Below are 26,060 nucleotides of genomic sequence, written 5' to 3' on the forward strand. Positions count from 1 at the left end.
CAGAATGGGAAAGAAGGGGGGGTGGTTCTTAAGCTGGATATTGGAGAAGCTTTTGATATAGTGGATTAGGACTTTTTGGATGTCGTTCTTTAAGCCAAGAGATTTGGATCCATTTGGAGATCTTAGATGCGTAGTTGTATCTCTAGTGCAAAATTCTCAATTATTATTGATGGTTGGCTCAGGGTAAGATTTTTCCTTCTCGCGGAATCAGATACAGAGATCCTCTCTCGCTCCTTTTTTTATTTATCTTGGTTGCTTATTGTTGAGTCTTCCTATGGATCATAGTTTATCAAAGGATCTTATTGAATCTCACTCTATTGGTGACTCTCCTTTGTCTTGAGCCGTTTACAACTTTTTGATGATATTTTGCTCTTCTCCACTGCTGACCATACTACATTACAACATCTTTTGGATGTCATCCATATTTTTGAGCAAGTTTCTGGTTTACCTATAAATTTCTCTAAGAGGGAGCTTTTAGGGATTAACCTTTCTGCCTATGAATTGGATTGGATGGTGACTACTTTTGGTTGTAAGCAGGGGCACTGGCCTACATCTTGCCTGTTTTCCTTTTGGGGAGGCAACTCACCATCTTCTAGTTTATGGCAACCGATTTCTCCCAACTTATATTGATTGGAGCCCTATTAGTGGTGAGCACGCAATAGATCTTGAACTGTCGTTTTTTGAGGAGGAGGTTTCTAGGCCTACTTTGAACCATGACATTATGAGTATGATCCACGATTCTTTTGATGCTGGGATTAGTAATGCTTCTTTGAATGAGACCTATATTTGTTTCATCCCGAAGAAAATTGATTCCAAGTCGGTCTCTGACTATCGTCCTATTAGCCTTATCCCATGTGCTTATAAGATTATTGCTCATGTTTTGTCCAATGTCTAAAGATGGTCCTTCCACACACAATTACTCTTAATCGGCTTGGTTTCGTTGAGATCTGGCAGATTCTGTTGAGATTTGGCAGATTCTGGATGCGTTTCTTATGGCTAATGACTGGTCTCAGAATGGGAAAGAAGGGGTGGTTCTTAAGCTGGATATTGGAGAAGCTTTTGATACGGTGGATTAGGACTTTTTGGATGTCGTTCTTCAAGCCAAGAGATTTGGATCCATTTGGAGATCTTAGATGCGTAGTTGTATCTCTAGTGCAAAATTCTCAATTATTATCAATGGTTGGCTCAGGGTAAGATTTTTCCTTCTCGTGGAATCAGATACTCTGCTCCTTTTTTTATTTATCTTGGTTGCTTATTGTTGAGTCTTCCTATGGATCATAGCTTATCAAAGGATCTTAGTGAATCTCACTCTATTGGTGACTCTTCCTTTGTCTTGAGCCATTTACAACTTTTTGATGATATTTTGCTCTTCTCCACTGCTGACCATACTACATTACAACATCTTTTGGATGTCATCCATATTTTTGAGCAAGTTTCTGGTTTACCTATAAATTTCTATAAGAGGGAGCTTTTAGGGATTAACCTTTCTGCCTATGAATTGGATTGGATGGTGACTGCTTTTGGTTGTAAGCAGGGGCACTGGCCTACATCTTGCCTGTTTTCGAGGCAACTCTCCATCTTCTAGTTTATGGCAACCGATTGTTGAGAGAATGCATTATAAGCTACATAACTGGAAGTATGCTTATCAAAGGGTGGTTGTCATACCCTTATTCAGGCTACTTTGTCTAGTTTGCCTACGTATTATTTATCTCTCTTTTGTGCTCCTTCTGAAGTTATTAAGAGATTAGATAAATTGATTCATGATTTCTTTTGGGAGGGCTCTTGTGGTGAAGATGGCATGCATAATGTGAAATGGGAAACGACTCAACGTCCTAAATTGATTGGTGGCATTGGTGTTGGAAACTTTCGTTGTTGAAACTCTATCCTTTTGGCCAAATAGATTTGGCCTTTCCACATGAACAGGATGCTTTGTGGAGACAACTTATTGTGGCTAATTATCATTCTCCTTTTTGTTGGCTGACTGGCATTTGTGGTTCTAAATCTCCTTGGCGGTTCATTGGCAGACCATCGATTTAATTTATACTCGTACCGTTTACCTTGGTAATGGTACTTTTATTTCATTTTGGAAGGACCCTCGGCTTAGTTGTTGTGTTCTCTCTACCGTGTTCCCTCGTTTGTTTCATCTTGCTCATTATCCTAACATTAAGGTGGCTGTTGTATGGATTGAAGATTCTAAAACTTGGGATTTACATCTTCGTCGTAATGTTAATGATCTGGAGATTGTTGAAAGGGCTTCTTCTTTGTCTCAGCTGTTGTTATCCATCATACTTTGTCTTTCTCCTGATTCTTTAATTTGGTCTATTGGACCTTCTACGTATTCGACTATTTGACTAAATCTCTTTTGGATAATTTGGTGGATACGATTGAACCTCTTGTGAAGGATCTATTTTCTGCCATTTATATGGATCATTCCATAAGAAACCATGGAAGCTTAGTCTTGGTGCTGAAAGTACTGCTTAATCGTCTTCAACATAGTATGCCCTACATATCTATTTCTCCATTCTAGTGTCTCGTGTGCCATAGCCATTCTGAATCATCTGCCCATCTATTTATTCATTGTTCTTTTGCTTCTCGCTTCTAGCATATCATTTTGGAAGCCTTTGGTTGGTTGTTGGCCTGTCCAAATAATATATTTGACATTCTTGCATCTTTTCTGGTGGGACATCCTTTTCTTGGGGCATCTTTTATGGGGCGAGTGCAGTAAACGTCTTTTTAGACCCTTTTTCAGTTTTTGACAGTTTCATGGATTTGGTTGTGTCTACAGTTTTGTATTGTATACATAGACACTCTTTTAAGCATTTTAGTCTATCTTATTTACTTTCCAATTGAAAATCTCTATTGTAATCACCTATAGGTGCTTTGGAGTCTCCCTTTATTTCATTTATTCAATGACATGTTTCTTACCTAAAAAAAAAGATAATAATAATTAAAAGAAAAATTCAACTTGAAAGAGCATGAATGAAGAGGGTGCAAACATCTTCCTCGTTCTTACAAATACTGTATTTCTTTTATGACAAAACCGGGGTTTTTCTCTTGTGAACTTTTCACACTTGTTGACACTGCCCTAGCAGAGGGTCACCAGAACACCTTGATATTTGTTTGTTTATTTGGCACACAAAATTTTGTACATCTTTTAACCTGGTCGAGAGGTCAAAAAGAAAAGATTTACCTGTGAGGCCTGTCAGTAATTAAAAGGTGATATTAATGATTAAATCAGATTTACCCGTAAGGCTGGCCTATCAATAATTTAGAAGTTGGGATCATTCATTTGATTATATAAAATATATGCCACAGCTTGCTGAAAATGCATGCTTGCCATCTAATTAGAGTGTGCACCCACTTCAGCAATATAGTTTCACCAGTGCTCCTGAATTTTAAGTATGAGGTAATAGATTGATGGCTATGAAATTTCTTTTCACTGACGGCTCAAGTTTTTTATTTTGATGTTTTTGCAGGAGTCTAAGTTTGAAAATACTGGCAGGATAAACAATAATGGACTCAATCTCGTTGATGGTAACCTTCCTTGTGATATATTACCGGAAAAGGATATCCAGAGTAGAGAACGAAGTAACACAGTTGAATCTGGAGACATGCAAACCCAGAAAAAAAATGTTGATTGGTTTTCTTCTGGACCAGCATTCTCAGAACCTCCACAATTGCTTTCAACTACAACTGGACATGTAACATCCACTACAGATGCACAGAATCTCAGAGTTTCAGATGTGAAGTCTCCGATGTACTCTAGGAGTTATTGGGCTCGCAGATCTAATAGTTCACATTTGGTCAAACTAGCTCCCGACCTTCCACCTGTCAATCTTCCTCCATCGGTTCGTGTGGTTCCCCAGTCATTTTTCAGAGGATCTCTTTTTGGAGCACCAGCAAAGGCTTTTGTAGCCAAAAGCAATAAGGAAGTTTCTCAGGCGACCAATACAGTCAATAGCATGCTGAACAATAGTAATCCACCGAACAATGTAACCAATGTCATCCCACTAACGGAAGATGCTTCTAAATCAGACATGGAAGAATGCAGAGCTAACAATGATAATCCTACTGAGACAGAAAGGGGAGCAGATTCTGATCTTCATATGCATCCTTTACTTTTCCGGGCCTCTGATGATGGATCTGTGCCTTATTACCCCTTAAATTGTAGTTCTAGTTCATCTGATACTTTCAGTTTCTTCTCAGGAAACCAACCTCAGTTGAATCTCAGTCTATTTTATAATCCACAGCCAGAATACCATGTTGGCTTTGAAAAATTATTGAAGTCAAAGAATTTCACTTCATCACATAGCATTGACTTCCATCCGCTCCTGCAAAGAACTGATGATATAGAACAGGTAAATACGGCTGCATCTTTGGATGGCAGATCTCCTCATGGTCACAACATATTTGGTGCTGTACAGAACCAACCTTTGGTTAGCAATGGACAGTTGCCTAGGGGTACGGAATCCTTTAAGCATGGTGATAAGAGTTATGGTTTGGATTTAGAGATGCACCTTAGTTCAGCATCCAATATAGATACTATTCCAGGGAATAGAGTATTCACTGCACATGATCATTTGAAGTCAATGACTGCTAGAAATTCAGAAGCATTAGAGAACCTACACAATGGTCACTTGCATGGAGAAACAAGAAGAACTAATGAAGAGAGCAATCTTGTTTCTGATGCTCATCCTGGGGTTCAACCATCTATGGACAATTGCAGTGATGATGTGGATGACCTTTCTCACCCAGGTATCGTTATGGAACAGGAAGAATTAAGTGACACTGATGAAGAAGTTGAAGAAAATGTTGAGTTTGAGTGCGAGGAGATGGCTGACTCTGAAGGAGAGGATGGATCTGACTGTGATCCAATTACTGATTTGCAACAGAAGGTGGCCTTACTCTTTTATTAATTTTAAAGATGCTTATATAAAAATGGTTGAGATTTGAGTATATACGTATTTTCCCCCCTAGTTGTTTAGTTTTTGCCTGCATTAGTCAGTAGTAGATTTTTGACAATACAATAATTTGTGATCTTTGAAATACTATTAGCTGGTATGAATTTTAAAGGTTTATGTGATCTTCTCCATGTCAACATTATCAGCTTCTCATAATTGTTTATAGACTCAGCTGGCAAGGGGGTTTTGTGAGGGTTGGACAAGCTTAGTTGTTCCGCTTGTTGCGCTATAAAATATAACTGTGATCCTTGGTTGCACTACAACCATTAAGGGAATTGGTAGCTTATCATGATAGCCTCTATACATTGATGGCATTAAATTGAAAAGGAATGCGTGCAAAATAGTTAAAACATGAGTGTGCTATTTCTCTAAGCCCTAACCTGTGCCTGGCGGAAGCTTCTCATGCAATTGAGGCCTCATTCCTAGGCCTCCTTTTTCTAGGTGGTTCTTGACAAAACAATCAGGAAAAAACAAAGTGTATGTGTGTGTGTTGGTCTCTGTGTGTGTGTTGCTTCTGTCATAGTATCCAACTCTCATTCAATCCTAATGTGTTGATATAATTCTGCAATAACTTTTAGATGGAGGTGTCTCCTAGGCTGAAATGTATCATTTCTGATAAATTCCTTGGCAGAGGGTTACTCGAAGTCCAGGCTAAGTGAGTACTGGAGACTTTCATGTCCATCGTAGAGGAAAACTCGATATCATAACCATCGCAAGTTGGTCTGCCACTTCTCAAAGTTGCTTTATATATTGCTCCCGAGCAATTTTTTGAGAATTCGATTCAATCTTGGAGACCAGAAAGTCATTTGCAGTGTGAGTATTTCTAAACTTCTGGATTCTAATCACATTTTACTCTGTTTCCATCTTCTTCTCACATTTTGACTTCTGTTGATTTCAAACTTTTTTCCTGGAAAATGTGCTCTAGTCAGCAACCTTTACTTCTGTGCAAGTTGCAGTCACTTTGTTATTTTAAAGTATTTTTAAGCATTATATTATATTTATCTTGTGCTTAAAATCTAATGATTTTACAAGCATTCTTTTTTATTCACTGCTTCGTTTTGTATTAAATTTTTACATAAAAAATGACATAGTATTTTGTCATTTCTCATTTGAGTGCTAGTGTCCTTGAACTTTTCCTTCATTTCATATTCATCTCTGGCAACTAACTGGATGTAAGTTATTTTTTAGAATATCCTTTGTGTTCAATCGTTTAGATTTTTTGTTTTATTTATTTTTTATTCATAATTGTAATAATAATAAACCTGTTTGTTGTTTGATTGTATTTGATAGAAATGATACATTTTCAAGCTCCCACGTTCAAAGCTTCCAAAGGAATATCTAGAAAAATACAATCCCAAGTTTCTAATTTTTATCTGATTATTTAACATGATTTCATATGTAAGTTCCTTAAGCGTTAATAGTCTTAGTCAGATTCGCTCTAAATCTTCAAGAACTAACTTTGAAAAAAGGTTGGTTGGTATTCTGTGAGGTGGTTAGACTTTCTGGTCAACGTGGACACATGTTTGCTCCTGTAAGCCTTGTACAAAATGGTATTTGCGAGTCTTTACTCTTTAGAATCAATCTTCTCTGATGATATGAAGGTGCCTCAAAGTTTTAAGGGAGTTCTTCAGCGAAATCTTAATAATCTTCAGAGTAGCAAAATATGCTATCACCATGTTCCTCTTCTTGGGTTAGGAAAGATAAGTGGTGGATGTAAATTAGGATATCTTGGTCAAATCATTAATTGATTAGGATTAGAATTATTTTTCTTGATTGATTAGGATTAGTGTTAGTTTCCTTGGTTTAGTAGGATTAAGATTGGTTTCTTTGATTAATTAGGATTAGAATTAGTTTGTTTTCCAATTCTCTATAATTAGAGAAATTACCTTTTTGTATGATAACTTTTAATTGATAATAAAGGCTTTGATTTGATTCATGGAGAAAATTCTTCTTTTATCCATGAGGCTACATCAATTTGGTAACCTGGTTTGGGTCATACAAATTCAAAGGGGCCATCATGTGAAACACATGCTAGGAATTGAGCAAACATGTTGGGTTGAATCACATGGGTGGAGTTGAATGGATCACGTGTTACCACGTATTCTTCCTCATTGTCTTCCAAGTAATTGACTATAGCCAAAGATTCAAAATTCCTCAAATTGGGTTGCCCATGTCTGTCGTCTTCTTCATTGAAATCACCACATCTATTATCACTTCTTATTCTTTCTTGAACATGACTTCCTATGTCTTTCTCCTAGATTTTTCTTCATTTATTTTTTCTTTCTTGCTCAGTTAGTCCACGTGTGGGTTCCAAATTTCTTTTGGGTTTTCTATCTTATGTGTTTCTTGTTAGATTCCACAACTTTGGTTGAATTCTTGATCTTCTTTTAATCTAACAAACTCTAGGTTTTGATTTTCTTGAATTATTTCTTTTTTGAACTCTTGCCATTGTTCTGAAATCTGATTCATGTTTTGCGTCATCCTTCCCAACACAAGTTGGATCTCTTTTATTCCCTCCTTCATTTCTTCCTATAGTTTAGGATTGATGTACAAATTGGGTGTTCTTGAATAAGTTTTAACCTCATAATTGTTGTAGGACTATGCTTGAGTTTTCTTGAATATGTTTCAACCTTTATTGGTCGTTCTCTATACACAAAATAATGATTTACGCCCCTAAATGTATTAGTTATGCTATAAAATTCCATTCTTGAATGATTCTTCAAATTTCTTTTTGCTCTCCTTGAATTTAAAGGGTTCCCCTAATTAGATGCGTGTTGTTCCACGATGAGCACAACTCACGAAGCTCCCTCTTACAATCAGTGTTGTCGAGAGTTTCTCAGTCTTCCACCGGCGGCAGTCAACGTTGGCCCAAATGACTGCTCTGACACCAAATTGATATAGTCTAAGAGATAAAAAGAGAATTTTCTCAAAGAATCAAATCAAAGTCTTTATTATCAATTAAAAGTTATCAATATAAGACAACAATTTCTATATTCATAGAGAATTGGAAAGCAAACTAATCCTAACCCTAATTCATCAAAGAAATCAATCCCAATCCTAAGTAATCAGAGAAACCAATCCTGATCCTACTAAACCAAGGAAACTAATCCCAATCCTAAGCAATCAAAGAAACTAATCCTAATCCTAATCAATTAATGATTTGACCAAGATACTCTAATTTACTCTAATTCTACTACATCACGATCCTTGTGTGGTTTCTAGATTGTTTGCCTACTATACATATAAGGATGTTCATTTTGCTTCGGAAGATTATTTTCGGTCTACGGTTGGAGAAAGGAGCAACCACCTATAAAGGAACATTTAGAGATGAATTTAGATGCAGGAGTCTTGTGCATGTCTTTTGTTGGTACATTCTCAATTGATAGATAAACAACTACTATTGTCTCCTGGTATAAATTTCAACCAATTAGTCGGTTATCTTATGGGATAAAATATTCTTTTTAAAGGGGTTTCTAGCCATCGACCCTTAAAGGATAATCTTTCTAATCATGATTCAGATGGAAAATCAGTGGTTAGTGCAAGTCTAAGAAGCATGGACATAAGACACAAACTCGGACACGGCACCACACGACGATATGCCAATTACAAAAGAACTAGGACACAGACGTGTTGGGGATACGCTCTTTTTTATTATTATTTTTAGGATATATATAAATTTAACATGAAATACTAAATGCACTCCATTAAAAAAAAAGCATAAAATGTCAAGTTAATTAACAATTGTAAGAGATGAAACATCGAGATTTCTAACTTCATTTTTTTTCTTTTTTAATCTTTGGTTAAAATGGAATTTTCTTTTGTTTTGTTTTGTTTTTTTTTAATAAATTTTACTTTAACATATAATTGATTTAGACTTTAAATTTGGGACCAACATAAAAGCTTTGGTCATTTTCTATTTTAAAAAATTTCTGAGGTGTATCCAGGAAGTGTCCTAAATGTGTTTGAAACTAAAAATAAATAAATAAAAATTTACGTGTCTGACATGTGCTCAGAGCGTGTCCGAACGTGTCCGTATCCAACACAAACACTCCGCCCAAAATGGGGTGTCCGTGCTTCATAGGTATAAGTAGAGTTGGGAAGTTGTGGATCTTTAGGTGCAACCATGATATGTTGACATAAATTTAGAGGTTTGCTTCCTAGACGATTTTGATACCTTATTTTAAAACGACGAAGATGAGCAAAAACTAGAAGAGCCAAAGTCTGTTATAGATCAAGCAAATAATTCACCTATTATTTCGGCCAATTTTTCTTTTTTGATTGAAAAATGTGGTTTGCAAATGAAACCAACTCCAAATTGCTCATCATTGGTTAAAGTCTAGTTGGGTGGTTGGTCTAGTGATGGAATTAATTTTGTGGAACTCCAGTGATCTTGAGATTAAAACTAAATGTGTTTCTTTAGCTCAAATCACCTATCGACCCAAAAGCTTAATCTGATATGTGAAGAAAAATTTAATATCATATCATCTAACACTCTCCCTTACTTGTGGGCTTGAAATATGAAGAAGACCCAACAAGTGGAAATCAATGTTAATTGGGGAGGAAATAACATTGTAGGGGTTTGAACACGGGACCTCCTTGGAAGCTTTGGGTGAAGGCAAATTATCATATTATCTAACACTCTCCCTCACTTGTGGGCTTGAAATATGAGGAAGACCCAACAAGTGAAAATCAATATTATTGGGGGACGAAATAACATTACAAGGGTTTGAACACAGGACCTTTTGAACCAACCTGTTTTGATACCATCTTGACTCAAAAGCTTAAACCAATATCATATCATCTAACACTTTAAAAGAAATTTTGGTTTCTCCGGCAGTTTTCAAGTTTGGAAGCGGCAGCTTAATAGCTTTTTGGTTTATATTGTGGGTTAGCTCTGAAAATAGAAGTCTTCCGTTCCTTGTTTATATCTGCGTACCACATTGGTGGGTCTTTGTCTACTGGGTTGGAATTCGTGTTCTTGGAATATCTCTACAAAGTTATTTCCGTTGAAGATATGCTGGATTTTCATTGGCTCTTGGGCTGTTCCTCTGAAATAAAACATACATCTTTACCAGATTTTAGGAGTGCTGTCTTGAAATCTCAAACCTTCCCTCGTTGGGTGGGTTTTCTTCAACAAATTGAAGGATTATATTTCCTGGTTGCTCATTAGTCTTTTATTGGCTTTGAAATTAAAGTTTTTATGGTCTATACCAGTGGGAGATAATTTTTCAGGTTTTTGGTGTTTTAGGATTAACAGGATCTTTAAATTTTATTGTTTCCATGCTTTGTTTGTTTCTTGTTCCGCTTGTCTGGAGATTTTTTCATGGATTATAGTGTTATTGTCTATCTTTGATTTACTTTGTTACTTTCCTCTCTTGGGGGTTATTGTATCCTTGAACTTTATTCTTATCCTCTCTCTTGGGAGTTATTGTATCTTTGAATATTAGTCTTTTTCGTTTTATCAATGAGAAGTTTCAATTTCTTTTTTAACAATATTGAATTTAGTCAAGTTCAATATTGTTTTGTTAAACTTGAGCTTGCACAAATCAAGAACGTAAGAACCTTGCTGAAATTTTAGTCTAAAATAATTATTGGCTTAATTAATCACTACTCTTCAACTAATTGTATCTGTACGTGTACATAATACCAAAAATACATCGAGATACTTCTAAACTGTGACTGTTTAACATGAAATCATATTGGTTTTTACATGGTTTTTTGCTGTAGATTCCTGGGATCATGTCCAAACTCCAAGAGGCAATTAAGTATTCTCCTATTGTTGTTCACGGTAGAGAAAAAAAAAATCTTATCTTGCATATAATTATTATTTTGGTAGGTTAATTCACTCTTTGGAGATACCTTTCAACATTGAACAGATGAAGAAACAAAAATACGCTACACAAGTAGCTAATTAAGTAAGAGGGTCTTGTTCTTTCTATTGTTTTATTTAATTTATTCTGACGAATGTGATTCCGTGATAATATTCTGTGGCTTTTTCCTCCTATTGCAGTCCTTGGCACTTTTCCACAGCCACTAGTCTTGATATGCATGGGAAAGTGCACAGTGAAAAGGTTGGTAGCATATTAATTGTTTTATTTTCTATAATTAGCTAGAACTGCTCCAAACACCTGTCAACTATGGTAACCACTTTTCTGTTAAATCAGCCACCATGAATTTAGGCCAAGCATGGCAACATTGGCCAGTATTTACCCACTGCATTTCAAAGTCCAATATTCCCAAGAAAGTTTAGGTATTTATTCGAAACTTCATTCAAGGGAAGCTAAAAAGTTGTGACGATATCAAAGAAGAATGTCTACATATCTTCTCTTCAATTGGCGTGGGTTGTGTAAAGGAAGCTCTGAGAACCATGGCCTCATTCTTTTTGCACGGTCCAGCCGCTAATGCATGTTGTTTTCAGTACTTTTGGGTTAAGTTGATGTTTTCCCCGATCTTATGAGGACTCCCTTCTCCAGCTCCTTTTGGGCCCCTCAAAAACCATGACAAAGTTTAAGGATCAGTGCCGTTTCTGCCACCCTTTGGCGTTTATGGCTTCAAAGAAACCAGTGAATATTCACTGGACAGCAGTTGAGGATAGACAGTTTATGTGACCTTATCAAGCCATTCCTCTTCTCGGTGTCTCTTTTCAGAAAAAGAAAAAAAAAAGGTTGGTGGTTATAATTTAACATATTCTTCCCAGTTGGGGAGCCTCTCTTTAATCCCTTGGCTTTTTGGGGATATTTGATCTTCCATCTTTTGAATATGACTTTTTGATCGCACACTATTCTCTGTTTCTTATACAAAATATTATTCAAAGAAATTTGTTTTTCCTCGCCTCCAGTATTGGTAAATGCTTATATGTATTTTCCAAAATCTAAGCTGTTGAGTTAGCGTGATTCTGGTATGACCTGCGTTTTAGTTTTCTCTTTTAGTTCCTCTAATTTAGTCCAAAACTATCGAAGGGCACTGGATTATGCTTCTGGTTTTTGGTTACACGTTGATAGTTTCCTTTAAATATGAAGGGGAAAAATGAAAAGGAGAATGTTTGGGATAAAAATGCCCTAGATAGTTTTAAGACACTTCAAAATAAACTAGCTCATCCACCTCTGCTAACCTTATCAGATTTTAATAAAATTTTTGAAGTCTCTGTTGATGCTAGTGGTGTAGGTATAGGTGCAGTCCTCTCACAAGAATCCCACCCCATAGAGTCCTTTAGTGAAAAACCAAGCTTAGCTAGATAAAAATGGAACATGTATGAGCAAGAATTATATGCCTTAGTGAGAGCTTTGCACCAATGAGAACACCATTTAATAGGAATGATATTTGTTCTCCTCACTGATCATTACTCCTTAAAATTCATTCACTCCCAAAAACACATCAATATAATGCATGCTAGGTGGATATCCTTCATACAAAAATATGAATATGTCATTAAACACACCTCATGCAAAACTAATAAAGTAGCTGATGCCTTAAGCAGAAAATCCGACCTTCTAACTTTATTGAGAGGATCCATAATAGCTTTTGATCATCTACTTAAATGGTATGAACAGGACACAGACTTTAGCACTATTTGGACAGCATGTTCCTCTAACAATCCCCCTCGAGATTTCCACATATTTCTCTTTCATGGCAATCAGTTATGCATATCACAGGGCTCCCTAAGAGAGAATCATTAAAGAAGCTCACTAAAGTGGCTTCTCGAGTCAAGTAGGAAGAGATAAAACTTACATATCTTTATCCGAATGTTTCTATTGGCCCAAACTAAGAAAATATATCTACAATTTTGTTAAACATTGCTACATATGTCAAGTATCCAAAGGTAACACTCAAAATTTGGACTACCTCGAACCCAAAGAGGTTACAACTCCATCTTTGTTGTAGTGGATAGATTTAGCAAAATGGCCCATTTTATACCATGAAAAAAACAGCCGATGCCCTAAATATTGCAAATCTTTTCTTTAAAGAAATTGTTGGATTTCATGGCATCCCTACAACCATTGTATCCAATAGAGATGTTAAGTTCATGTCCTTCTTTTGGAAAAATCTATGGAAGAGGTTTGGAACAAACTTAAAATATAGTTCCACAGACCATCCACAAACAGATGGTCAGACCGATATTACTAACAGGACACTTGGAAACATGTTGCGCTGCCTAAGTGGAGATAAACCTAGACAATGTGATGCTTCGCTTACTCAAGCTGAATTTGTCTACAACAACATGCAAAACCGATTGACAGGGAATTGTCCATTTGATATTGTTTATACTAGCCCTCCTAGACTAACATTTGATTTTACAATTCTTCCTTCTTTTATTGATATCAGTGATGAAGCCTCTGTGATGATCGACTGCGTGCAGAGAATTTATAAAGAAGCCATTGAAAACTTGGAAGCTGCCAATGAGAAGTATAAAACAGAAGCTGACTCCCACTGCCGATCAATAACCTTCAAACCAGGAGATTTGGTCATGATCTACCTCAACAAAGGAAGAATTCCTAGAGGAGCTACAAACAAACTTTCACAAAAGAAATTTGGACCATTCACCATCATTGAACAACTTGGAGAAAATGCTTACGAAGTAGACCTCCCTCCACACATGAATATTAGTTCAACATTCAATGTAGCTGATTTATCATTATATCAAGCTCCGGAAGACTTCAAACTCTCACCATAACTGATGTAAGAAGAATAGGGTTAATTGAGTAATTAGGTAATATTCTAGTTTAATTCCCTTTTTACCCCCACTTGTAAGAAAGCTCTATAAATAGGAACCTTGCCCTCTTGTATCAAATACATTATTCATTCTAATAAAAGATCCACAATCTTGATTCTCGGAGATAATTATCCTCTTATCTCCTTTAGACTACATCAATTTGGTATCAAAGCATCCGTTTGGGCCAATGTTGACTGCCGCCGGTGGAAGAACGGGAAACTCTTGACGAAGCCCATCGCAAGAGGGAGCTTCGTGAGTTGTGCTTGTTGCCAAACAACACACATCTAATTAGGGGGAACTCTTGAAATTCCAAGAAAGAAAAAAGAAACCGAAGTTTATCAAGATTTTGTAAGAATGGACCATTTTCAATCAAAGAGGACATCCAAAAAAAATCAGCAGTTGGTATAGGCAAGAAAATCAAATTTACTTCAAAAAACGATGCAAGAATTTTGACTTGAAGTGATCAGAAGAACTCCAACATCCTAATTTTGCCCATGCTCGATTTTCTCAAAGGATTTATCATTATCAACATTGAAAATTTGATTCTAGTGACTCGAGTGATGTTTTTAAGGCATTTTTGGACGGAATAAGAAGGCGACAATATCGAAAAAGGACCCAATGATCCAATTAAACCCATTTTTCAAGAAATTAACAAAAAGATTGGGAGTTAGATGAATTAAAGAATCATCCAGAGTGGATTTTTACAGCTCAAGAAGAACGAACAAAGACTCAAAATTATTCTTTTGGTTATGAAACATGATCAAGAAAGGTTGATTCAAGAAAATCAATGGACGAGTTACACTACGAGATTGAGGCATATCCAAGAATCTAACAAAATGTTTACTTTGATCTTGTAGCATTGGAGGAAATAGAGAAAACAACAAAAGAAATCCAACATTCATTAGGGAAAATGACTCAACATATTGATCAACTATCAATTCATTTGCAAGAGTTTAAGAACGGATTGATTTCATATACTGAAGAAAAAACAAAGGAATCACGGTTGGAAAGTTTTCAAATAGAAAATCTTGAAGATAAAATTGAAGAAAAACAAGAATTTGAAGATATTGATTTGGAAATAGTCGCAAGCGAAGAAGAAAAATCCAACGTAGAAGATGGAAGGGAAGTATTGAACATCGAGCAAGAATCAAACAAGAACGACACATTGATTGCAATGGAAATGGATCACCAAACTATCGAAGAACTTGAAGCAATGCCTTTGGAAGGTGGTTTTTTAAGAATTGGTCCTTTGAACACGGTTTTGAATGAACTTGAAGGAAATATCTTTTTTGGATTTATGGCCGATGGGAAGTTCATCTTTTGGTGGCAATATCGAATTTTGTCTCGAATTTATCCCTTTGATCATAATATTTTTGTTCAAAGTGTAGGAGGTTGGTTTGGTCATACTCCGTTGAACAAGTTTATTTCATTTCTTGTTTGCTTCATAATTTTTTCTTTTTAAAACTCGATGACAAGTTTTCTTTTTGGAGGGGTAGACTGATGAAAGAAGAATAGAGTTAATTGGGTAATTAGGTAATATTCCAGGTTAATTCCTCTTTTTACCCCCACTTGTAATAAAGCTCTATAAATAAGAATCTTTCCCTCTTATATCAAATACATTATTCATTCTAATAAAAGATCCACAATCTTGATTCTTGGAGAGAATTCTCCTTTTATCTCCTTTAGGCTACATCAATAACTTGAGGACGAGTTTCTTTTTAAGGGGGGAAGAACTGATGTAGGGCTACTTTGGGAATTTTGAATGGCTGTACTTTATTTGATTGTTTTATAATCATTTTTCAAATTAATATTTTAGTTTAGGTGTGACAAAATCCTTCTCCTTTAAGTCTATTTAAATGAGGTTAAGATTAGTTAGTTAGTTTGGTACTTTAGGTGTGAAACCACTCATTCCCTTTGGGTCAATTTAAAGGGAACTTATTAGCCTTTCATTCATAATATCAATAAAATTCCTTCTCCAACAATTCTCCAAAAAATTCTCCTCTCTCTTGCAAATTGCATCAGCATGTTTATAACATTATTATAAAGAAAAAAAAAAACGTTTTATGTTATTTTAATACAATGGAAAGCATGATACAATGTTTCTATTTTTTTTAAGCAAATAGAAATGTAATTATAGTATCGAAGATTTATTGTTGCATCTTCCGTAGCATTTGGTATGTTTTTTTTCTTTTCAAAGTTATCATGTCTTTGTTAATTTTCTTTTTCAACAAATCTAAATGACTGCTTCCTTTGGTCTGACTTCAACTATGACTTGTAGGATCTAATACTTGCCAATGGAAGAAGATGAAACAGAACCCGCCCCTCGTGGTGTAGTGCAATATGAAAGTCGGGATCCATTCTTTGAAGCTGTTTGGCAATTCAAGGATATTGCAGGTATCATTCCATGATTACATTAAGATTCAACTTCTCCAGATCGTTTCCTACATTCAAATCTTGGTCTCGGTCATAAGCACTTTTGAGTATGACACTGTAAAAATGCACCTCCTTCAGCCCGATATATTATTGAGAACAGAGAACACCAAGGGAAACACATAACATGTTTGCAATACGAGTTTGTGTAAAGCCCCGTAATTCGAGCGAGATTGTCATGGGTCAATATCAGATATGGTTTGGTAACCCCTCGTATTGGATACACGGTCTCACCGTTCCCAGGATGAGATGTAAAGAATTACTTTCATATCCCATCAGGAAATATGGAACTAAAGTAAGACGGAGGATTGGATTTGCAGTAGAAAGCAAAAGCAGCTAAGTGAGATAAAAGAAACTCTAGGTATGGCTAACTCAAATTTTCGGATTGTGGATTATCTGAGGTAAAGTTAAGAAAGTTTTCCTTTGCCTCATTGCTATATCCAGTTTGCTGTTAAATATGAAATGTAAAGAATTGTACAATGTTTCATCATTTCTGGATAAGTCTAATGGGCCATATTGGTTCTTTCCATATATGTGAAGTGGTTTCTTGAAGGAAGAAATAAAATATAATTTGGAAGGAAAAATGAAAAAGGAGTTTGGTTTAGAAATGATCTCAAGTTGAGGCCTAGAGGTAAATTGGCTCCAAGAGAGATGGTTTATAGGTAAATTGCCACTATGAGATGATTATGACAAGTCATATCTACAGCTATGTTCGGATTCATCAGTATTTTGTTAATATCTTTGAAATTATATTGGTTTTTATATTTTTAGAGTAGATTAAAGATATCAGATTGTCTTGATAGGTTTTTCCTAATGCGTAAAGAAACGGTGTGCCTTCCCTTGGGTTGCATAATTATCATTTATTGGTTGCATCTTAAATGCTACATTTTGACCACTAAATTGGCATTTACTACTTAATTTTAGTCCAAAATTCTTTTATTGTGTATTAAGGTTAATTCTGACTTTTGGTATGCTCCATGAATTTACATCTTCAAATTACCGTCGACTGTGGTCCATGTTATTTTTCATTATACTCCAATACTTTGTCCATAACACCCACTATTGAGATTTTCCATTTTCCTCTCTTTTCAATTTTGATATTTCTAAATTGATTTTCAAAATTGTAATCTTTATTAATTTTACGAAATTAATTAATTAATTAATTTTTTAATAAAATTAATAATTAATTTAATAATTTAATAATTTAATTAATTCTAATTAATTCAATATCAAATATTAAATTAATTTAATACTAACTCTACTATAATAGATGAATTTAATATTTAAATCATATTTAAATATTAATTAATTCTCTAATTTCGTTTAATTTTAAAACTAAACGCATAATTATATCATATATAATTATTAATTCTAAATTAATTTCAACGTTTCAAATTAATTTATCACGCTGTAGGAGACTTTGTGGTCATGAAGGCTAATCTATTTATGAGTTAGTAGGGGACCTGTGATCTTCAACGATTTAACTCCCATTTATTAACTAATATATACACACACATACACATATACACACTACTCTTTCATAAATATACCATGTCATGTTTGTGTAAACACACTATAAATAAAAGGGCATGTTTGGTTGAGAATTCGAAAATAAAAATTTGAAAACAAGGGATTAAATGAAAATAGAGTTGTATTTTATGATTTGTATATGTGTTTGGTAGCAGAAATTGAATTCTAATTTAAACAATTGTAAATTAATTGTAGTTATCCACTAAATATTGGTTGACAATAAATTATTATTAATTTATTTATGAACATGTTTTATGTTAAAAAATTGTATAATTACTATTTTGTAATATTATATAATTTATAGGAAAATTTGAAATTTTAGTCTATATAGTTTCGAGTAAGTTAAAATTTAGATCTTATAGTTTATAATTAGAATTTGGTTTGAGCTTCATAATAAATAGTCCGAACCATTGGGACTATATATAAAGTTATATCAAACAATAGGAACTAAATTCTAAATTTTAAAACGACTAACTTTATCCAGACCATAGTGACTAAATTTGGAATTTAACATAATTTAATTTAAAATACGTTACACAATACATATTTTAGTTTTAGAAAAAATAAATTGGATTTATAAACATGACACATTATATTTCTAAATATTTTATAACAATTTAAATTTTAAAATTCAAAATTTGGATACAAAGAAAACATAAAAATGTTGTTTTTAGATTTTGCATTGTTTGGATAATTGAATCCAAAAATGGTTTTCAGAAATAGAATTCGAGTTGTCTGCCAAACATACATTTATTGATTTCAGGGAATCTGAAAACATAAAGTTGTAATGTTTTTTCTTTTCTTTTTTTCTTTTTTTTTTTTAAAAAAGTCATTTTCATTTATATTGTTTAAAATATTTACACTCTCTCAAAAGTATTATACAAGTTTGTTTGGTTGTTATAAATGTATCTCAATTAATATCAAATTATTATTATAGAAGGCGACTATTTAATACTATGAACTAATTTAAATTTGTATTCGATGCAGTTGGTTGTTGGAGGGTGGTGGTAGTAGATGGTCGGAGAAGTAAGGTAGAGGACTAGTGACGATATTTTAGTAATTCTAAGTATTATTCTGGAGAGATCAACTTTTAAGCACTTGAATTTTTTTCTTAAAGCTTATTTCAAGTATTTCACACCAACCAACTTATTTGATAAATTCATATTTAAAAAAATTATTTTGAATGTTTGTCAAACACTCTAATTTTTTTTTAAATGATTTTCTTTTTTCAAAGTTAAACCTCGAAAATATAAACAAAATATACCCTTAAACACAGATAGGCAATTTTTAGTTTTAACAAATTAATACAGATTTTATATAAAGTTAAGTGAAGTCAATGCACAAAATTGACCATATTTTAAAACTCACGAACTTCGATAAAAATCAAAGTTCCGAGGTTATTTTTTAATAGAAATTACAAGACATTTTTTTAAGTTTAAGAAAAAGATTGTAACACACTACAAAAATATTTATTTCTCCGACACTAACATAAGTCGTCGCTCTCAATACTCAAGTAAACAACTTTGGGAGAATTCCTTTTCCGTCGCCTTAAAAAAGGGCACCAAGAGAAAGTCTCTCCCATAACTTCTCACGCACTTATTTAAATTGGTGTTTTTTTTAAAAAAAAATAAAAATAAAATTTTATTGTAAATATTGGTATAACTTACTGATTTAAGAGAAAATTTACTTTGTCCTATTGAAAATTAACCATCAACTATTATGGAGTTATTTATAGAGGGGTAGTGTGGATAGGCGGGGTGGTGCAAGGATTGCTTGAGATGAGGTGTGCTTGCCGAATGGTGGGGGGTTGGGTGTTAACATGTGGCTTCGTGGAACCAGGCTACTATTATGAAGCAATTTTGGCTTCTTCTAGTCAAGTCTAGCTCGTTATGGGTGGCATGGATGGAGGCGTATGTTCTGCATGGACGGTCTTTATGGGCGGTTCGATGTGAGATTGAGAGGTCTTGGTGCCTGAGGGTTATCTCGCGGTGTAGAGGTAGGTTCAAGTATCTGGTTCATTTGATGGTGGGCGATGGGAGACCCTGTTTTGTGTGGTGGGATCCTTGGTTGCCAGAGGGTGGGATTATGGAGATGTATGGGTCTAGGGTGGTGTGTGATGCAGAGAGTAATCCTAAGGCGCGGCTGTCGGAGTTTATGGATGGTGAGGGAGGATGGAGGTGACCTATCGTGTTGTGGGAGTTGCTCGAGATATGGAGTTTAATTCAGGCAGTGGGGCCTAGCGTGAGTGGGAAGGATTATTGGATGTGGGTTCCGAGGCCAGTATTCTATTGTCAGTGCGTGGGAGAGTTTGCGTCCTCATTGTCCTAGGGTGTCGTGGGCGTGTCTTCTATGGTCTAGGGGTGGTATTCCGCGTCATTCCTTTTGTACATGGTTAGCCGTGAGGGACAGGTCGGGTACATGAGATTGGTTGAGGAGGTGGGGTGCGTCATCTGGGGGGGAGGGGGGTAGAGGAGGGTGTCTCCTGTGTGTGGGAGTTGAGGGACCATCTTTTTTTTAGTGTGGATTTGATAGAGAGGTGTGGTCAGATGTCTTGCGTTGGTTAAGGTCGTCTCATCAGGTGGCGGGATGGAGTGTGGAGTTGAGTTGGGTGAGTCGAATAGAGTCGGGTAAGGGGGTGCGTAATTAGTTGTTTCGTGTTTTTTGGTGTGCGTCTATTTACTACATCTGGCAGGAGTGGGGACGGTGCTGACTCTGCTCCACCTTAGTTTCTATGGTTCGTGCTCGTGCTGCTTCCTGGCGAATTGACCTTTTTGGTCTCATCTAGCTTATTTTTTGCTGTATTTCTTTCTTCAGTTCTTTTTGTTGTTCTTTTGTTCTGCTATTGTCCCTTGCTTATGGGTTATTCTTGCTTCTTGTTTCTCGCCCTAGTGGGTTATTTTTTTTTAGTTTGGATAGGTTTTTGTTTTCTGTTGAGACTTGTCTTTACTCGTGCTTTATTGCTATGTTGCCTTGATCCCGGACTGTAGGATCCTCCTTGTTGTTGTATAATAATATTACTTATTCTAAAAAAAAAAATTAACCACCAAAATATTTTTTTTCTACATGCATGCTTCTATAACATAAAGTAGAGAGTTAAACATGTTCCTCGAGATGGTAGTTCTTTTGTATTCATCATTCTTAGATCTGATCCTAATTTTTTTTATTAGATCAAATATTCATTTGGGTTTCACGTGACCTACAAAAGATGATATGGTACTTGCCACATACATTATGATGCTTATGTCAATAAGGGAAAAAGTGTGGAAGTTTGGGAGTAAAGATTCAAATTATTTCATATAGGGGTTGTTTGAGGTGCTAAGTTGAGATATGATGTCGGAGTTCATACGTATGTGGAGTTCATATATCTTGTAGAATTCATATGTCTATGTTTGGGGTGCAGAGCTATTTGGTCTGAGTTCATATATTTGTGTTTGGGGTGCAGTATTGAGTTCATATTCGAGGTATCTGGTGCAGTTTTTTAACTCTAAATAATCTGCTTTTATGATGCTATTTTTATTTTGATTTTTTTATTCAATAATTCAACCCATCTTTGTGTTGAATAAAATATGGATTGCAATTTTTTCTTTTAATTTTTATAGTTTTTTTTTTCTTCTGGATAATGGACAACCATTAACTCACTACACTTCTTGTCGAAATATAGTTAAATAAAATAGAAAATAAAAAAGAAATTGAAATTTTTTATTCCTAATTTTTAAAAAGAAATTGAAACTTTTTTTTCCTAGTTTTTCTCCATGGATTTCATCATCATCATCTTCTTCCTATTGTTGTTTTGTATTTTAATTCTGTCAATTTTTTAATTGAATCTCCCCCATCATCTTAGGAGCCAATGGAATGACATCACATTTCAACAATTTCACTTTTAATTCCTCCAAATTTGGAGGATAATCAAAGGACAAATCTCAAATTTTCACTATTTCTGACCAGAAAATGTTCCTGAAAAAAAAACTCTATTTTATGGTTATTCTTTTGTTATGTGTTACATACTATTCAACTACATATATGCTTTTCTTGGAAAAAGAAATCTATTATTTATATAATCAACAACCCTACAATATACTTTAATATTCATCGGTCTTATAATAGCCGAAAGTGGTTGTCGAAGTTGGTTATTGAAGATATTTTTCGCTAGAGTTTATAATTGAAGGTGATATTAGAGTTGTCGCCGGAGTTTGTCGTTGGAGATAGTTTTTGGAGCTCAAAGTTAGTTTTCGGAGTTGGTCGTGCAAAGATGGTCGTCAAAGTTGACCATCAAAGATGATTTTGGTAGGAGTTTGTAGTTAGAGATGGTTGTTAGAGCTCGAAGTTAGTTGCATGAAGGTGGCACTAGAATTGGTTATCGGAGGTAGTTGTCGAAGCCTAGAGTTGGTCGTTGGAGTTGCTCACTCGAAGGTGGCCATCGAAGGTGATTTTCATCGGAGTTTGTTAAGAGGTGGTTGTTGGTGTTGGGTCCCTAAATCTCGTAAGTCCTGTAGTTTGTAATTGTAATGTACAAACAATTTATTTATCTAATAAAATCCGGAAGTATTTTATTCATCATTTAGTAGCATTAACCCACAAAACCAATAAACTAACATCCAAGATTATCTTCTGTAGCTTAAACATGTATCTAGAAATATACAGGTGGATCATGTTTAAGTGATAACCTAAATGGTCTGTAGTAGAAGGATAAAGTTGGATACCTTATCTTGGTGATACTACGAATATGACCCGCTTTGTAGATGTTGCAATTGCTGTAAAGTGCTACAAATGATCTGATCTCGATCATCCATGTAAAGACATATGAGTGGAGGTATTCTATACAAAGGGGTTTGTATAAGACCGGACCACAAAATGAATAGTCTCATTATATAACGCCGTTAATAATAGAGACTTACATTTTACCAAGATAACCATAGGTGATATGACTTGAATCCTAAGTGAATTGTGAACTCCTACTTATGAAGGCGATCCTTTAATTTGTATGGGTGAGAGTGGTCAGATCGCTGACTCAATAAGCCTACCATTTTGGGGATTCGTCTGATTGAGGATCTGGGAACACACCTACATAAGACGGAATTCACTCATTCCCTAATGTCAGGATAAGTAGATAAATTGCTCCCTTAAGAGCTGATTTTGGGGCTTGAACAATGTGGCGCCACACACTCTCTTGGCCCGAGAGGGGTATGGTCATAGTTGGACTATGATTTATTATTCATTAGAGGGATCAGTGGTACTTAAGAAATTAGATATAACTACAGAGACAAAACGATATTTTTGGCTCAGTTGTACTTACGAGCAATTTGTGAAGGATCATCGTACTATTGACTAGTTATATCCAATGAATACAAAAATATATGTGTGGTGCGAATAGTTGTCAGTCTTTAGTGGAGTGACCGACAGTTAATGATGTTAGATAATTTAATTAAAAGAGTTTAATTAATTACTTAAGTACCATTGGAGCTTCAATCTACAGGTCCATAAGGTCTCTCTGCAGCTCATTGGGGTTGGATATGATCTAACCCTTTTTCTTAGGCCCATTTTAGACCCAGGATGCTATCTTTGGCCCAAACTTTGTTATGTTTTCGACTTTGTTTTTTCTATTCTTATTTTATGTCGATTATACCATTTGATCCAAGTCACCCATAATAGATAATATGAGGTTTCATATCAAAACTAATTGAAGATACGAGAACTAGTTCACCCATCTTATAAACTTTATGATGTCATTTTTACAATGTGAAATCCTTAACCGAGGACACATTTTTTTAATTTTTTACACAGAAAGATAAGAGAGAGTACGGGAGGACAGAAAAAGCATGATTTTTACGTGATGGAGGCTGGAAGGCATATATATATATATATGTGTGTGTGTGTGTGTATGTATGTATGTATGTATGTATGTATGTATGTATGTATGTATGTATGTATTATTGAGTACTAAACTATGGATTCAATGTTTTGATTTCTTATTTTAATGTTATTAGTATATCATTTTTCTAAAATAATATATATCGTCTTCAAAAAATTGTGTGGAACTTTCAATTCTTTTCCATTATTATATATTTAGAAAATCTTAACTATTTTATTCATTTAAAAATATATGTAAAAACTCTATAAAAAAAAACAATAAAGTCCTACAAAAGAAAAAAGATCGTGAACTTGAGGAGCACAACGAGAACATGGATACTAATAAAATATAATATTAAAATAAATATAGAATAATATAATAATAAAATAAATTAATATAAAATAATTAAACATGATATATAAATATATGAAACAAACAAATAACATAACTAAATTGAATAAAAAGGATGGATTTCTCCATTTTCTCCAATCTTTTTAGATTTTGACCAATGTGTGTATTCCAAAACCCACAAAATGTCATTATTTATAGGCAATTTAGTAAACATGAGGTGGATTACATGAACACTAAAAATGTGTAATGTTGAGACACATGGACAACACTTTGAGAAATGAGAACACTACACATGGTCAATGAACACTAAGCATGAGCATCTAATGGACATCTATTATCATAATATTTGTAATACTCTGCCTTAGATGCCCATTATATATATGAAATATGCCTCGTCAAAACTTTACTAGGAAAAAACCCATTGGAAAAAAAATCTTAGTGAAGAAAAAAGAGTACATATTTCATATAATCTAATACTCTTAAAAAGAATACAGTATATTTACTCCCCCTCATAGAAACATCATTTGAGATGTCTGAGTTGCTGCATTCCAATATCGTATACCAATTTCTCAAAAGTTACGGTTGTTAATAATTTTGTCAATAAGTCTACTAGGTTATTCTTCAAACAAATTTGTTGTACAATAATCTCACCATTTTCTTCATGATCATGAGTGTAGAAAAGCTTTGATGAAATATGTTTTGTTCTATCTTCTTTAATATATCCTCCTTTGATTTGGGATATGCATGTTGTGTTGTCGTCGTATAATATTGGTGAAATATTTTTACTAGAAAACGAACCACATGTTCCACGAATGTGCTGAGTCATTAATCTCAGTCATACACATTCTCAACTAGCCTCGTGAATTGCAAGAATTTTAGCATGATTTGAATAAGTAGCCATTATGGTCTGTTTCACTGATCGTCATGATATAAAATTTATTCTCCATGTACTAAGTAACTTGTTTAAGATCTAGCTTGTAAGAGTTAGATAACTAACCTACATCTTCACAACCAGCTAGATCATAATTAGATTTATTAAAATAAAATAAATCAATCTAAACTAATTCTCAAATAAAACGTACCATATGTTTAAATCTACTCCAATATCCTCCTTTTGAAGAAATATAATATTTATATAATAAAATTACTGAAAAATACTACAAAGTGCAATGTATAATCTAGTTAAGCTATATGAGTGCACTTATTTCTCAAAATTTATAGTTCTTCAAGACCTAACATTCTTCATCATCTTTCTGAGATCAGATGATATCATCGAGTGAATGAACCACCATAGAAGTATTCAATGATGTACATAATCCAATCCACAAAAGATCTTTAGTGTATAAATTGATGCAATTTCATTTGCTCTATGCTTTATTTGCAAGTGAAGGCAAAATTTATCATCTCAATTTCTTTCTTTAGAAATTCTATTGTCTTTGAAATCTCTTCAGGAGTTTCTGCTCAAATCATCAACATATAGTAAATCTCAGATTGTGATTTATTTATAAAAGGATATGGACAAATAGGGTTATTTTTGTACCCTCATACCAACAAATATTGAATAAGATGATTAAATCACACTCATCAGGAATATTTTATAAGAATCTCTATGATATATACATGATTCTCTAATATTTGAATTATAATATTATGGTACCTTTAATTCTTCAGGAATTTTCATAAATAAATATCATTATTAAGAGATTCATATAAATGAGGTATGATTGCATCCATAGAACATATATTAAACTTTTCATACACAATTAGATAAAATTGAATATCTTATGATATTATATATCAACCATTAGAGAATATGTATTCTCATAATTAATACCAGTCTATTGCGAGAATTATTGTGGGATCTATCTTACTTTATATCTTGTGACTTCACTCTATTTGTTTTACAAATACTCTATTTGTATCCCACATGTTTGACATTCTCTTATGTCTGGACTACTAATCCTTTGTTGGGAATGTCCTAAACTCACAGTTCGTAAATGTTGCTAACATATTTTATTTATCAATAAAAATATTGTTGAGTTTTTTATTCAATAAATTATTGTTGATATTGCATTCTTTTATGAAAATCCAATAAACAAATCCATGGTTATTACATGAATACTTTAACTTTATGTGGCGACATAAAAGAGGATCAAGTTTTAGTATATAGCCAAAATGATCTATAAGTATATATATGAGATTGAGTACCTCATCCTGGTGATACTATTAG

At 34.2% G+C, this 26,060-nt stretch overlaps 1 protein-coding gene across 9 annotated transcripts in view; it reads left to right on the forward strand.

Annotated features, from left to right (window-relative positions):
- Window positions 1-17,051, forward strand: part of DUO3 (Homeodomain-like superfamily protein) — a 29,373-nt gene extending 12,322 nt beyond the window's left edge. For 2 of the 9 annotated variants that reach the window (XM_090307390.1, XM_090307394.1), the window contains 6 exons: window positions 3,477-4,895; window positions 5,593-5,774; window positions 10,798-10,876; window positions 10,972-11,032; window positions 11,126-11,625; window positions 13,284-13,799. In XM_090307390.1, coding sequence (XP_090163516.1) covers window positions 3,477-4,895; window positions 5,593-5,616 — 1,443 coding nt within the window. In that variant the 3' untranslated portion in view covers window positions 5,617-5,774; window positions 10,798-10,876; window positions 10,972-11,032; window positions 11,126-11,625; window positions 13,284-13,799. Of the gene's footprint in view, window positions 1-3,476; window positions 4,896-5,592; window positions 5,775-10,688; window positions 10,877-10,971; window positions 11,033-11,125; window positions 11,626-13,283; window positions 13,800-15,949 lie in introns of those variants that run through there. The other 7 variants (XM_090307393.1, XM_090307395.1, XM_039047929.2 and 4 more) reach the window with 6 other exon arrangements.
- Window positions 17,052-26,060: the final 9,009 nt, after the last annotated feature.

The sequence above is a fragment of the Benincasa hispida genome, chromosome 11 (assembly GCF_027475165.1).
Source record: "Benincasa hispida cultivar pf3 chromosome 11, pf3_genome.v1.1, whole genome shotgun sequence".
Classification (NCBI taxonomy): Eukaryota; Viridiplantae; Streptophyta; class Magnoliopsida; order Cucurbitales; family Cucurbitaceae; genus Benincasa; species Benincasa hispida.